This window comes from Chanodichthys erythropterus, chromosome 10 (genome assembly GCF_024489055.1).
Source record: "Chanodichthys erythropterus isolate Z2021 chromosome 10, ASM2448905v1, whole genome shotgun sequence".
Classification (NCBI taxonomy): Eukaryota; Metazoa; Chordata; class Actinopteri; order Cypriniformes; family Xenocyprididae; genus Chanodichthys; species Chanodichthys erythropterus.
The window spans coordinates 12,030,001-12,045,156 of record NC_090230.1 but is presented as its reverse complement, the minus strand read 5'-3'; the positions used below and the strand labels follow the sequence as shown (position 1 = coordinate 12,045,156).

The 15,156-nt window shown below is 36.7% G+C and overlaps 2 protein-coding genes across 5 annotated transcripts in view; both read right to left on the bottom strand.

The window, feature by feature from the left end:
- Positions 1 to 52: 52 nt before the first annotated feature.
- On the bottom strand, positions 53 to 4,313 carry serpinc1 (serpin peptidase inhibitor, clade C (antithrombin), member 1). Of its 2 annotated transcripts, none has more exons than XM_067396029.1 (8): positions 4,161 to 4,313; positions 3,258 to 3,622; positions 2,963 to 3,178; positions 2,745 to 2,882; positions 1,993 to 2,211; positions 1,732 to 1,906; positions 1,322 to 1,386; positions 53 to 1,201 (listed from the first exon to the last, which is right to left on the bottom strand). In XM_067396029.1, the coding sequence occupies exons 2-8, from the start codon at positions 3,615 to 3,617 to the stop codon at positions 1,022 to 1,024; spliced, it is 1,353 nt and encodes a 450-aa protein (XP_067252130.1). In that variant the 5' UTR covers positions 3,618 to 3,622; positions 4,161 to 4,313; the 3' UTR covers positions 53 to 1,021. The 2 variants fall into 2 exon arrangements, with proteins under 2 accessions (XP_067252130.1, XP_067252132.1); XM_067396031.1 differs by having other exon boundaries at positions 3,258 to 3,671; positions 4,161 to 4,266.
- A 266-nt stretch (positions 4,314 to 4,579) lies between these two features.
- rc3h1a (ring finger and CCCH-type domains 1a) overlaps positions 4,580 to 15,156 on the bottom strand; it is a 24,717-nt gene continuing 14,140 nt past the window's right edge. Inside the window, exons 11-20 of one of the 3 annotated variants that reach the window (XM_067396024.1) lie at positions 13,464 to 13,663; positions 13,027 to 13,379; positions 12,781 to 12,942; positions 12,105 to 12,251; positions 11,284 to 11,488; positions 11,116 to 11,200; positions 10,928 to 11,021; positions 10,619 to 10,750; positions 9,893 to 9,984; positions 4,580 to 9,262 (exon numbers count right to left, since the gene is read on the bottom strand). In XM_067396024.1, the coding sequence (XP_067252125.1) occupies positions 9,106 to 9,262; positions 9,893 to 9,984; positions 10,619 to 10,750; positions 10,928 to 11,021; positions 11,116 to 11,200; positions 11,284 to 11,488; positions 12,105 to 12,251; positions 12,781 to 12,942; positions 13,027 to 13,379; positions 13,464 to 13,663 (1,627 nt within the window). In that variant the 3' untranslated portion in view covers positions 4,580 to 9,105. The remainder of the gene's footprint in view (positions 9,263 to 9,892; positions 9,985 to 10,618; positions 10,751 to 10,927; positions 11,022 to 11,115; positions 11,201 to 11,283; positions 11,489 to 12,104; positions 12,252 to 12,780; positions 12,943 to 13,026; positions 13,380 to 13,463; positions 13,664 to 15,156) is intronic. The other 2 variants (XM_067396025.1, XM_067396026.1) reach the window with 2 other exon arrangements.

Genomic DNA, 15,156 nt, shown 5'->3' with positions numbered 1-15,156 from the left:
TTGTCAGTTGTTTTCTTACCTCAAAAGAATCTTTGTACAAGGAAACAAGACATTGTTTTTCTACTGACCCTCAGTAGAATTTGTTTATTTGCATGTTGTCTGTCTTTTGTAATGGCCAAACATATAAACATTTCCAGGCATCTAAATTTGCACCAAGAGAAGCCAAAATATTGACATTTACAATTTGTCTAGCTATATTGTTTTATCTTGCAAAAAGCAATATAGTCTTTCCACGTGTCTTATATGTTAATCACTTTAATTTAAATCATACTTCAGAAAATATTTTATTTTACATAACCATGCGATAAAACAAAATATAATAGGTATTTTATTCTTGGAAAAAAAAGTCAAATTCCAAAACATGAGGAGTATTAACTTAGAAGTCATTTTTTTCTGATTTTATTAGCAAACCAATATATTTATTAAAATTCTAGAATATATTCATAGGCGATTAAGGTATAATTGCTTATTTGAAATTAATCAGAGTTTATGATTACTTAAAATTTGAGACTTTTCACATTTAAAAAGGTACAGGAATCCAAAAGATTAATCATTATTAATGTGAATGCCATTTTCAGAATAACCACTATGTTTTTTTCCTTACTGGCAGTGTGTCAAGTCCATTCTTCTAAATAGAAATAAAGCACTTTAAGTGTAACTGTGAAGGATTTTTGATTATGTTCTTTAAATGTATAATTATGTAAGCCCAGATTGTGTGATACTGCTAAACCCAAATTTCTAATATGAAAAAATAAACCTGTTTTATCCTTGTTCGGTGCCTGTACATATTGTTTTTATTTTTATTTTTCAAATCCTCTTTGCAACCTCTTGCTCCTCAGTGTGTTTGTTTCCAGTGCTTGCTTGGTGGACTGACAAAAACAACATATTGGTACAAATTTTATGTTCATTATTAAGCAATAAGGCAAGAAACAAGGTAGCCTTGTCGAATTAAAAATTAACCACAAGGATGATCAGTGACCGTCCTCATTGCCCGTCATGTCAAATCCATATCCAATCCATATTAGCTGCTCCCACATGGATTTGCGACTCGGCCTGTGAAGATCAAGGCGTTGATACTGGCCTCACGGATCAGCAGAAGGAAGGGCCGGTCCGCAACAAAATAATCCCGGAAGATGTTTAAGGAACGTCCGGTAGCCACTACTGCTGTGGCGGCAGCAGCCTCACTACCTTCCTCATTCACCTGAAGAATTGGAAAATCAGAAGGTTGACTAAGAAACTGTGTAAAATTTCTTGCAACCTGGTTATGCTAATCCTAAAAACAGGCTATTTGATTTTACAAAAATTAATGAATGCATCTTACCTCAAGGAAGGCCTTATGGTAGGCGTCAGAGATGTACAAGTTGGGCCCATCATCGGCAACCATTCCTAGTGCAACATGTCATGGGGCAATATTATTGTGCAGTCATCAACTCAATAGTTCGCCCTGACAATGACATTCCTGCCATTTTTCCAAACTTATATGTTTTATTTCCCCATGGAACACACTTCCATACAGCAAAAGTTAGAAGTAATCACACCAAGATCCCTAAAGAACCATAAAAATAGTCTATATGACTTGTACTCTACATTTCTAGTCTTATGAAGCTTTTAGGTTGTACAGAAGGAAGAAAGTCATACAAGTTTGGAACGATATGATGACAGGTGGTTCATTTTTGGGTGAACTATCCCTAAACAACAGCAACAAGTTTTCTTATCAGCCGAATGTCATACCTGGGAGACTGGCATTTTCTGGACTAAAAAGATCTTCAAGGCCCATTTTTGTCAGCTGCTCTTTGAGGCTGAAGCTGTCCTCGATACGGAAACGAGGAACCTGCACTGAAACTGTGGTCTCTTTCATGGCATGTAACCAACCAACGAGTTTCTGGAGGTTCATGTTCGCCACCACCTTAATTGGATGCAGTTTTGTTATGTAGGACCACAGGAGAAGATCTTTAAGGAAAACATTTTGATTATTGTTTATAATTGACTTACTTCCGACAGGGCTGCACCATCAGTAGGTAATATGAGCACCATTGTGATGTCACCACCATTGTAGGGCAATTCAAGGATCTTCACTTTGTCTGCTGTGATTTTGGCGTACTGGAATTTCTTCTCTTGGTACATCATGGGGACTGGACACTTGTGTGTCTCGCTAACGTGAAAGTCTAACTTTAAAACATTTTGCTTATCAAACTTATGTTTCCATTGACCCTGTAGAAAAAAAAAAAAAAAAACAGATTGTAACAGAGATCCCAAGTCAGGAGTCCAATCCTGCTCCTGGAGGGCCACTTTCCTGCAGAGTTTAGCTCAACAAACATGCCTGGAAGTTTGTAGTGAGCCTGAAGACCTTGATTAGCTGGTTCAGTTGTGTTTAATTGGGGTTGGAGCTAAAGATGTGTTCATGCCATGTCGTAATTACCATAATTCTGAACTGTAAAAATCTTTCACGTGCTTGTAGAACTTGTAATTACAACGTGTAAACTCGTAATTTTCTGAAAGCTACCATGTACCACCTGACACTGCAGATTTAAGGTGTGTTCGACTTGAAGCAGCGCTTTGCAGACCGACTGGTGTATGAAATCTGAGTGATTCGAAAGCATACAGAGGTTTATTTACGTAATTACGACATGGCGTGAACGCAGCATAAACTCTGCTGGAATGTGACCCTGCAAGTGCAGGATTGGACCACTGTCAGAGGTGGAAAAACTGCATCTTAACAAGTACCACTCTGCATCCTCGCTTACTTTGAAGTAGATCGCGTTCACCAAGACTAATATGGTGTTGGTGTCTATTGAACCTTCAGGCAGGGTGTCTTTTATTCGGTTTTCCGTCTTGTTGGCAATCCATTCATTTATCGCCATCCTCGAAACTTCCGGTTTCTCCTAGAGGGCGAAACTTGAATGATTAGTATAAGGTCAAGGATCAGATACCCTACATTAGGCACTTATGGACGTAACGTAACCTTAAAATTGAGAGGCATCAACTTGGCTCCGTAGACCATCTCGCTGATGTGCTGGAAGGACTCATTAAAAAGCGTGGATTTGTCTCCAAACAAACGGTTTGCAGAGATCAGTTCTGTCGTCTCGTGCTTTTTGCGGTATAGCCGACAGTTCAGCTTGGCAAAGAAGTAGTGAACCTGGTCTGATGTCTTCTCCTTTATCGAATCGAAATGAAACACCTACATGTGAAGGACAGAGAAGGTGTTGACCTGCTTCACTGATCAATCTTTATTTGGACTTACAATTACTTGACCTTACTTTCATGAGCTGCTCCAATGTTCTGTTACAAGCCCCTAGCTTCGTCATGGCGAAAGCTGTTGAGATACTAATTGGAGACAGAAAGATGTTTTCATCGCTGGACTTTCCCTCGGCAAGCTGCTTGAAAAGCGAGAGGGCGAAGCGGCTGTTGGCTTTGGACAGTTCCCACACTCTAGGGTTGGTGCCAACTGGGATCTTCTCAGGTTCTTTGGTTGGTTGTAGCTCAACATCCTGGCTTCGGTAGATGCACATTGGCTCCAAGGGAAGGTCTTTGGGCTTTGCGTTGCAAATATCTTTGGTTGCCTGGACGGAACAGAAGGCAAGTACCCACAAAGCCCACGTACATGCCAACAACTTCATTCTGCCTGAGGTGGAATGAGAAACCAGCCCAGGAAAAGTAGTTCAGTGCAAATTCTGGTGGTCAGTCAAGTCATGGAATCATGTGATACAATATATGTTGCGAATTCAGAAGAGATTTTTTCAAAATTGTACTTTGTAGAAAAGTACTGTTATGGAAAAATGTTCGCTCTTTGCCAGCTTGTTAAAATCAAATCCGCATTGACAAAGTAACCAGCTTGTACATTAAAATCCACAATGGTTACAAAGAAATCCATTTTAAGTTTAATTAGGATAGCAAAGCTAACTTTTTCAATTTTGCACTTTATTATTCATACATTGCTAGTTTCCCAGGCACAAATTAAGGTTTAATCAGAACTCAAATTTACTACCAATGGCTGATTTACTAATAAAGACTTCTTAACTGGTTCTTGTCTGAGGTGAAAAGTTCATAATTAAATTAAATGTTAATTCACAAATTGCCAAAACACGTTTTTTCAGCTGTTCCAACAAAACTGCTCTTTTTTGATCAGAATATTCATTGCATTTATGAATCTTTCCACTTACCTGAAGTTGTAGTTTTGTTTCTTGTTAAAGACGAGTTTTAGGGCAATGTTGTACTAAAGTAAGCAGCAAAGTGAAGCAAAACACTGCTCTCTGGACAGGTCAGTGCCCTTAAGTGTACTGGAGTGACTAAAGAGATGAAAATTTACTCAGAACAACCTTTGAGCTATTGATTGGTTTTGTTAGGTTAGTCACAAGCAAAGCAAATGTGATTCATAATGTGGAATCTGTTAAAAACATTGTTAAAAGAACAATTTCAGTACAAATGTGTAGATCAAATGCCTTTTTTTAGGCCTGAAGTGAAACTATTTTGTTGTTGACAGTGGTGAACTTAAAGGGTCTTTTGTTCAATGTTCAGCACCAAGTGGTTGTTGTGTAAAAGTACATGAATTTGTAAGAAACACGAGTGGAAAATGGTTTACAATCTCATTTAATCATAATCCATGCCAGAATCACTGCTGCACATAAAATACATTTCTTATTAAATAATTTTTTCAAGTTTTTTGATATCTAATTCAAAAATCCAGTTAGTAATACCCCCTGCCCTCTCAAAGAAAAGCAATTGTATTATACAAAAATGCAATCCAAAATTTCACACAGTGAATTCTTGTACAAAGAGAGAGAGAGAGAGAGAGAGAGAGAGAGAAAAAAAGGTATTACAACTACATCCACATTGGAGAAATACTCTAAACATTCCTTAATGGAGTATAATATACAAACATTTATTTTCTTATTCAGGTTTAAGTTAAAGTGTACCTTAATTTAAGCAGTCTATCATGAGATAACATGGGAGAAATCATCAAAAACAATTATATATCCCAATGTTAGGAATCATGGTATAGAGACCACAATGCAACACCCCTATCTCAAGGAAAATAGTCAATACATGAGTGCAAGCAATGAGTTTCAGTGGGAACAAACATACAGAAATGAGGTGGACAGACAGCACTCTCTTTGGACACACCTGAACACAAACACACAATCATTCATTTCAAAACTACTTCCTACAGCTATAAGCTAAAGCACTAAAGCCTGCATTTGTGCACAACCCTTATGTTTTCAAGTAACATTATGACTTCTCATAAATCTACTACGTGTGTATGTGCATGACGCATACTTTCCCCTCGAGACCAGGGAACAATATGTACCATTAATCATTTATCTGTGGGAAAACATACTACAATCTCTGGTGTTTCAGGCACTAAATGTCAAAATTCAGATTTCAACCATTCCTACCTTCTCATTTTTATAACGTTTGACACTAATTAGTACTACATTTGTATTGAACCCTGAACACGGTCAACAATCACAATAAGAAAATGAGTTCCAGTGAGGAAACACTGAGGCTTTTTATTACACACTGATCATAAATACAATTGTTTTTTTGTTTTTTTTGGACAAATCTCACAAATTAGTCATATTTCACCCCAAAAGAACTTTTAAAAATTTGCAGTAAAAAAAATAAAGCACATCTTTAAGACCATTTATTTTTAGACAATTAAGCCAATTCCCCCCAAAAAAATCTTTACCGCAATGCAAAAAAAAAAAAAAAAAAAAATTCTCATTACTGTAATACAGTAACAAAAACTATTTAAAAAAAATTAAATCAGTATAAATTAAACTATAAGTACAACAATGATGCATCAATACTTTTTAAATTTTTACAATACAAAGAATTACTTGTGCTTAATGTCATGAAAATAAAATCCACAAAGCAAAAAATAAAAGGCCGCAAAAATAGGATTCATTTAATGCAATGCATACATACATACTTTAACTTTGGGATGAAATGTGACTGTTTTATGACTGGTTTCATGAGATTCACCGTAGTAAACATTTTGGTTCCCTTTTCAAATCGATAGCGATTCCCATTGGCTCATCGGGTGATCGTGTAAATGTTGCTTTGCAACAATAGTTTAAAAGTTGGTTTTCAAATGGCTGACTTCAAATACATCATTTTAAGCCCTTCTGCAAGTGTTCATACAATCTGCGTTTCATTCAAGGAAACAATGAAAATCTGTCGAGGATTGTATCAATGGCTTTTATGAGAACAGTAAACCTTGATTTGTTTACCTGTATAAGACCTCCAATAATGTCATTAAATATGAGCCTTGATACTCCCTCTCTGAATATCGATATCAAACTATGAGACAATTCACAGACTGTCCTTGTTTTCCTGTTCCAATTTAGACTCTTCAAAGAACCCTAACATCAAAAGACCACCATCACACCATGTAGCATGCTTAAAAACTCTAGTTCACTTGCACGAAAGATACACAAAATGGCTACAACAACAAATGACCTGGCAATAAATTCCTTTATCTCAGAAAGGATAGGCAGTACTCAGTTTGGCGGTCTAAAAGCCTGCATATTCGAAGAGATCATTTAATATAAATGCTGACTTAGACTGAGAAGAGTTGAATATTATAAATAAAGATGGTTCGGCTACATCTACACACCCAATATGTGAATAACTGCAGATCTGCATAAAGGCACAGTCCTGAAGTCTTCAAGTCTCGAAACAGACAATTGCAGTCCTGAAAACAAAAACAAAAAGAGTGCGCAATGGAACAAAGATGTTTACACCCAAATACACTAAAAACCGACCCTGAGATAAAGACAGGTGTTTCTTTAAAATGAAAAAAATTAAGATGACGTCACCCAAGTGAACCTAGAACGCATTCTAGATACTAACAATTCCTACAAGAGCATTTTAACTCACCTTCGCCTTTAACTAAATGCCAATAAAGTTTGTAATCCATTTGGCTTCAAACCAACAACAACAAAAAGCTTCTGCTTTTCTGTTTCTTTCGAACAAATTTTGGGTAAATTTGTGCTATCCTCAAAGTCTACACTGTGCATTCACAGTTCTGTTACCTAAACGAAGAAATATCCAATCTTGACGATTGCTTAAATGTCAAAAGCTCAGACCAAAGCCACAGTAATACCGTAATAACGTAAATAAAAACAATAGAAATCAACTCCAACTTAACAGAAGTTCCACCAAAATAGGTGCTTTTAAGGTTGCGGCAGGATGTCTCAAGAGACTATTATATGGTAAAAATAAAGCAAGCTCGTTTCCAACTTAAAGCTAAATTAGCGAGGCATGACTGTTTCTTAAGTGATGAGATCTCACCACCGAGGAAGCGATCTACATGGAAGAATGCAAGTTTGAGATTTACAGTGCAAGTGTTTTGATAAACCTACAGCAGTATTGACTGCAGATAAACTAACGGAAATATGACGACGTGTTGTGTACTTCATCGATGAAACAAATTTAACAGTCACATTTTAATGCAATTGCTGTTCCTACAAACTTTGACTTTTATACCCAACAACACAATGTATAAGCCATAGGCAGTCACTCTTGATGTTTTTATGTGCCAAATGCCTCACAGTAAATACATCTTCATCATGAAAAAAACAAAACTGGTTAGTGGTGGGACTGACATAAAATACATTTTTGGTTGGGTCGGAAAAAAAAAAATCCAAATAATGTGAAATATGGAAAGTGTCTTAATTAGTAGATTGGCTCTCTTAAAAGATAAGGAGTCCAACAGGTCACACGGTGTGATACAAATTACAGGAGCTCCTTTAATCCCCCATCAGTATTTGAATGAAGTTGAGGAGGACTGTGATGTACACAGTTGAGCCCAGCCTGTAGGGGAATTCGATCGAACCGGCCCATCAAAACAATGGTCTTTAAACTTCAAAGATGTAACAGAGAATGAAGGAGAGTCTTGATGCGGCTACAGCTGGATCAAAGTCTTTCTTTTTGCTCTGAATATATGCTACATCTTTCGAAGTGAAAATCACCGCATACGCAAAGAATGTGGCTTGTTCTGAAGATCGTAATTTCACTGAGAAAGTGAAGAGAAGTACATAAGCATTCTTACAACAGAATGCATCTTTATGCATTATCGTAGCGGCTTTCTTTCCATCCTCAGGATGGAAAATGTATGTATACCCAATATGGAAAAAAACCAGGCTGACCTGGATTTTTATTTCTATCCACATCCACAAAAAAGAGGCTAAATAATGTATCCCTGAGGACATTACGGCAGAAGATGATATTGATTACAGGCGGTTCAATCGAAATCCCCCAGGCAGTGAAGTGTAATACACTGAAAACAATACAAGGGCCCTATTAAGACTTTTGGGTTTGTTGGCGTGAGTGCAATCAAGGTCAATTCAGTTAACATTTGGGTTTACGAGCATTACTATAACACACAATAATGCGCATTGTAACAATCACACTGTAAAAGCCAAAATGAAGCCTAATGTATGACACATGATTCATAATTTTGACCCTCATCATAGAACAAAATGGTTTCAGTTTAGGTGAATATGCAGCAAGTCTGGGGTTATATTAAAAAATAATGAATTTGAACACTGTAAACTCAGAAGACAGAAGTGTAAATGCCACACCAAGCACAAACAAGAGCGTAACTACCGAAAACGTAGCACATTATGATAAAAATGAAATTTTGAAACCCAAGATAGTGGATTAATGATCATTGAACAACATAAGTGAGATCATGTTATATGTTGCCTGACAAATACTTAGGACTGAGGATATTTTGGATTCACCCTGATTTATGAGGCAATGAAAAAAGGCTTGTCTCAGGAAAAAGGATACAAAAGAAGAAAATACTCAACAGCAGATACTGCTGTAAAAAAAAGGAACTAAATCAGGGCATGATTGTGCAAGTCTCTTGAGGCACATGCACAGTGAATCCCACCCAAACTCCACCCATATTTGCCTGATGGGTGTTGGAGGGTCAGCGGAGGAAGCTAACGATCAGGATTAAGCGAATGCATCGGGGTGTGTTATACAGCGATTATGGAGCATCCTTCTCCAGACCGTTTAACCTGGGACAAGAGAGCCACCTGGTTACTGAGTGCTCCGGTGGTTCGCAGAAGGGGAATCTGAGGTAGAAAGAGCCGGCTAGGAGTGGACAACTCCGTTCTTGGGCAGATCAGGGCTGCTGGCCACCTGTTCAGAGGACAAACTGAGAGATGACGTCTTGCTGGTCAGCGAGGACATGCTGCTACTGACAAGACCGCAGTCCTGGACCAAACTGATGGAGCCGTTTAAGCCCTCACTACAACCAAAGAGAGAGGTAATAAGAACTACTGTGATGGACACTATAAACCAGATATATGGATTTAAATTTCATTTAATGTAGTGGACGTAAATCATGTATTTCTAAATATCTGTTATTGGGTGAATCTCACAAAAATAAAGAACAAATCAATACAACTCACATGCCTGAAATGTTACTATACAAAATATCAAATACAATGTTAATACAAAAACATCAAAAAGAACACACACACAAATAATATTATATATAGCGCTATGGAAAAAATTAAGAGACCACTCCAAGTTCAGAAATCAATGTTAAGTGGTCTCTTAATTTTTTCCATAGCTGTATGTATATTATATATATATATATATATATATATATATATATATATATATATATATATATATATATATATATATATATATATATATATATATATATATATATATATATATATATATATATATATATATATATATATATATATATATATATATATGTGTGTGTGTGTGTGTGTTTGTGTGTGTGTGTGTGTGTGTGTGTGTGTGTGTGGGTGTGTGTGTGTATATAAACTTTTATATGATTTTTTTTTTCTTTTGAGTTTTTATTTAAATAATTTTAGTGAGATTCACTTCTATATTTTACCTAAGAGTTAGTGGATGATCCTCTCGTTGCAAAGCGTGTTCATCTTGTCCGTTTTCGACTGAGACGCGCTTGTACTTGCCATCGTGGTTCTCCTGAAGGCAAAATACTTTAAGCTCAAGCACAGCGATGATGATTTTAACATGATTTTTCACATGATTTTAACACTTCCTTAAAGCGATAGTTCACAATATGCACAGTATACGTATAGTCATCCGCCGGAAGCTAGTTATTTGAGTTTTAAAATATGGATAGTTTTCTTACAAAACGCATCCCTTTGCTTCAAAAGGCCTTTATTAATTCTCTGGAGCAGTATGTAATACTTTCATTATGGATGGATGCATTTTTTTTTTTTTTTACGTAACCTCCCCTTTCACAACCATTATAAACCTTGGAGGATATAAGGATGTTTTTAAATACATCTCAGATTGTGTTTGTCTGAAAGAAGATAGTCATATACACCTAGGATGGCTTGAGTGTGAGTAAATCATGGGATCATATTAATTTTTGGGTGAACTATCCCTTTCAGTGAACAGAAATATAGAAGTCATTTTATATTCTACAATGCCAAAATAATAATAAAAAAACACTACTTTTACAAATGACCTTGCTTAAAAATTGATTTTCTGCTCAAGAAATGCCAGTGGCCTCATGAATTATTCACAGGTAATAGAATATATTAATTATGAATAATTAATAGAAGCTCTATAAATTGCATGTCTCACTAACCATGGCCATCTCCTGTGTCCTAATGTCAATCTCTCTCTCCACCTGGTGCAGCTCGAGACTCAGCTGTTCACTGGACATATTCCCAGAGGACCAGTCCACTCGAGGTGGCTGGGACATCACTGAGCTTGGCTTCTGCCAATGGAGAGGTTGAGATGCTGAATCGTGATATTTTTACATTACACACAAACACACAGAGATGTTACAGGGACAAAATGTCCTCACAAAGATACTTTTTTGTGACATTTAGTTGGCTCGAACATGTTGCGAACAGGCCTTTAAAATGACATTCATTTAGATGGCTAATCTCACCTCAAGGCCGCGGCTCTGAGTCTGTTGACTGATTTGCTGGTTGACCTGCTGTAGCTCCATCCTCAGCTGTTCACGCACCTGCACGGCAGGGGATCTGCAGGATGAGAGGAAAATATTTTGCTCATTTAGGACAATTGCAGATTAAAACTAAACTGAAACTAAGCGAAGGGCGGGGCAAGGCAACATACCGCTCGTTGAAGTGCCCCTGAGACGTTTGGTGCTGCTGGTAGGAGTCGCCGCTCCACCCACTGTGGTTCACATATGTGTAGTCAGCTTAAAAGAGAAGACAAAGGCTTTTCAAAAAACTGAAATAATCATGCCATTAGCAACGCTGAGACAAAGCATGAAAAGTTTACCGGCGTGTTTGGCAGAGTTAGGCAAAGGCATCATCGTACTGTTTGGTGGATAGCCCGGTTTAGACGTGCGCGAAATGGCTCCAAAACGAGACACGGTTGGCAGGGAGCCAAAGGGAATGATGGGGTCATCGTCTTTCACGTCTGCCGCTCTGCGTTGGAGCTCCAAGTTGTGCGCTCTCAGACTTTTGCCTTTGTCTAAATTTTGCTGGGAGAAATGGGTACAATTTAACTGAAGAACTATATTAGAACTAAATTAGAATATGCTTATACTCATTTTCAGCATACTATTATTTAAATATTTCCAGCCTCACTGGTCAAATATTTAAGAATAATGTTAAACCATTTACATGGAATAAGCCTGAAACATGGACAAAACTCACTGGTCCTCTGTTAATATATATATGGCCTTTGGTTTGTCAACAGTATGATTGGTACAAACTACACAGAATAAACACTGATAACCTTTTGTAAGGGAACAGCCACTGAAAACAGCTCAAATTTGAATGTGAGGGAGAAAACTGGACAAAATCTACTTGCAATGCGAAGCTTTTCAGCTGTAATGAACTCATTTATGTTTTCTAATGCAATTCTTGCCCATAGAAAATTCTGAATTACAATGCTATGGTGTTGTGGTTGGTTGCCAGAGAGTTGCTATGCGGTTGCTTTCAGCCTCAAGTCAAAAGAGCTTCTAAGTTTCTATAATATTCTTTTTTTTTTCTAGAAATGGCTCTGGAATGTCAATTTGGCTGTTTTATCGTCAGGCAGGTGAAAGTCATAGAAATTTACCTGCTTGAGAATCCCTATAAACCAGCAAAACTTACTGTTTCCATGGAGTTCATGCCCTCTTTGGACTTCATATCCTTGCTGCCGATGTAGGAACCAAAGGTGTCACATGACCAAGGGGAATATGAGGCGGTGTAGTCCGGATCCCGGAAGTGTCCAAAACCATGGGAGTTCTCCTCCATGTACTGCGAACGATACAGACATTGCAACTCATTACCAAACGCTACCTACTAGGGCTGCATGCTTTTGAATTGGGAAAAAAACATTCTAATAAAAATTGTGATTTAAAATGTAATAAAAAAAAAAAAGCTGATTTACTAGTTTCTAGGTCTGCAGAATTTGACTCAATTTTGTGATTATATACCAATATGACTATAAAATTAAACAACAATAATTATCATTATTACAAATTATTATTAAATAAAACCATAACTACTATAATATTTCACTGTAAAATAGAGTATTTCATATAATAATAATAATAATAATAATAATTATTATTATTATTATTATTAAAAAATATTATAATTTTTCCTACTGTAAAATTACTAATAATTATTATTATATTTTATTTTACATTACACCTGTAAATTTACAATACAATACTAGTATTTTTTTTTTAATGTTGAACCATTGTTTTATTTAGACTAAAAGTGCATCCCTACTACCTTCTTTATTATCATTATTATTTAGTGAAAAAATTTTCTGGCTCACATGGCTCTGTCCCCTCATGTCCTGAGGGTAGCTGGGGTCGTACGAGTGCGAGGAGCCGAAGGGTGGCGAGGAAACGACCTTTCTCTCCTCCAGCTGGGCCATGATCTCCTGTCTGCGACGGTGCAGGTAGTCGAGGGAGGGCTGTGCTCGTGTGTAGGCATTCTGGAGACACATGATCAGGTTATGTTTTGTTTAGGTTTGAAATGCGACCAGTGCAGTTCAAATATTGTAAGCAATGGATCTTACCCTGTGGTAATTCCTGATCTGACTGGAGTGGTTATAGTTCTCTGTGGCGTATCTTTCCTGAGCTGATTCCGGCAGGTACGAGGCGGCGGCGCTTTGGGGCTGTAGTGGCGGGGGAATGTCCGGACTCCTTCGGACCATTTCCTCCCGTGAGGCGAATGTTTGGGGATGGGCGTAGGCTGAGTGACGACGGCCATCGTGGTGTGAAGGGTATCCATAATGGGAGCTAGGGTTGGCATACTGGTGCTTTGAGGAGTAGGAGCTGGGATAAGAGTCCGGATATGGTGGCATGCCTGGATCTGGAGCGGGATGACGGGTGTAGCGTGGGTGGACATGGTGGTGGGGATAAGGATTACCTGTTGAAATGAGAAATATGGAAATGTTTTCCATCTAAAAATGCAACATAATGTGCTTGTTAAAAAAAATTAGTGTTTTTGTACCTGCAGGGTACTGGGAGGATTCATATTGGGTGGATGGTGGTGGCGGCGCTCTAGCTTCAGAGTAATACAGTTCAGACTGGTGTGGTGAATATGGGTAAGGAACTCTAGGCACAGCAGGCATGTGCTTCTGTCCGACTGAGCCATCGCTGGCCACCCTAGAGAGAGAATTAAGCATTCCTGATTTTGGGATGGATTCCAATCTGCAAATCAAGAGAGAAAGTGCAGTCACTCTGCAGTCTTTCTTTTTTTAAAAGAATAAAAAAAAATTAAACTCAAATCAATATGTCCATTTATTTATTTAATTATTTATTTATTTATATGGCAAGTAGCTGTGTAATAAGTTGAATGATGTAATAGCGTTGTTATTGTTAACTATTACTCAGACTTATTAAAAATCAATAATTTCAATTTGTTTATTGAAATGAAAGTGGATGTCAACATATTTTAAGTTAGTTGTCAAGGCAAATTTATAATTTTTTGTTTGAGTTTAAGTTTGTCATCTAATATATTGTCATTTTATATAAAATATAGTTATTAAGATAGTTTATACTCAAATGAAAATGAGAAATGTTGTCTTGGCAACTAATTGAAATAAAATAAAATAAAATAAAATTAAACTTATTAACTTAAATTTAACTTATTAAAGTTAAAAAGAAATATAAAAAAGGCAAAAAGAGTTAAAATGAAAACAAAATATAAATATAAAAGCTGGTTCAAAATATTACTAATAGTATATAATGTAAATAATATTAAAATAACACTGATTAGTCTATACTGAAAAACTAATAGTGTTGCTGCTACTACTACTAATACAGTAATAATAATAATTAAAAAATGAATGAATAAATTCTTGTGTCATAACACTATTTTAATCAGTAATTTATTAATTTAAACTATTAACAGTTATTTAATTTTAAAAAGTTAACATTTTACAGATAATATTTAAAGTATTGTTATTTTTCACTTAGCTCTTAATACATGCAAATATACATATTTCTTTATATTTTAGGAAGGTGAAATGTAATTTTACCAAGTACATCCTTGTTAACCCTGGAACAACATTCCAATCAACCAATCAGGTTTGAGATATCAAGTTAAGGCTTACAACAAGGGTTAAGGGATTCTACACCATTCTTATTCATCTATCATTAGGTTTAGGAGTAGGGATAGGGTTAGGAATATGTTTCATAGACAGGAACGTTGTTCCAGGATCAACAAAAAATGTTGATCCAGGAACTTGTCTTACTTGGAAAAATCACATAGACTGTTGTTGTGAGCATGAGTCGTTGTTCATTCGTTCCATTCTTTCCTCCTGTGTATATTGTCACGTGCATGTTTGTGTAACAGGTGGGCAGTTCCTTGTATTAACTTGCTGGAGGCTGCGATTGGTTCTCCACACCTGACCCAGATATAAGGACCACCCCAAACCTCTGCCATTATTGTGCCATAGTTTGTGATTGAGTTATTTGCTTCGTAGTGTTGTTGTTTTGACTAGTCTAGAGTGTCGTACCAGAGAGATTGTGAGTGATTATTTGTGAGTGTGATTGTGATTTCAATTTGTTATAATTCTTGTTAACTTGACCCATGCCTGTTTGACTACGAAGTTTGTTCCAAACCTGTGTATATACCTGTAAATATACTGTTATATATTTTTTTGGGCAAAATGAAGGGATGTAGGGGGTTCAACACCATT

What these genes read in the sequence shown, in the direction of transcription:
- serpinc1 (XM_067396029.1), bottom strand. Translation starts at nt 3,617, where the DNA reads ATGAAGTTGTTGGCATGTACGTGGGCTTTGTGGGTACTTGCCTTCTGT. An exon ending in CATTGGAGCAGCTCATGAAA is followed by an intron (nt 3,179 to 3,257) that starts GTAAGGTCAAGT and finishes CTTCACATGTAG; the next exon opens with GTGTTTCATTTCGATTCGAT. An exon ending in TGATGCCTCTCAATTTTAAG is followed by an intron (nt 2,883 to 2,962) that starts GTTACGTTACGT and finishes TTCGCCCTCTAG; the next exon opens with GAGAAACCGGAAGTTTCGAG.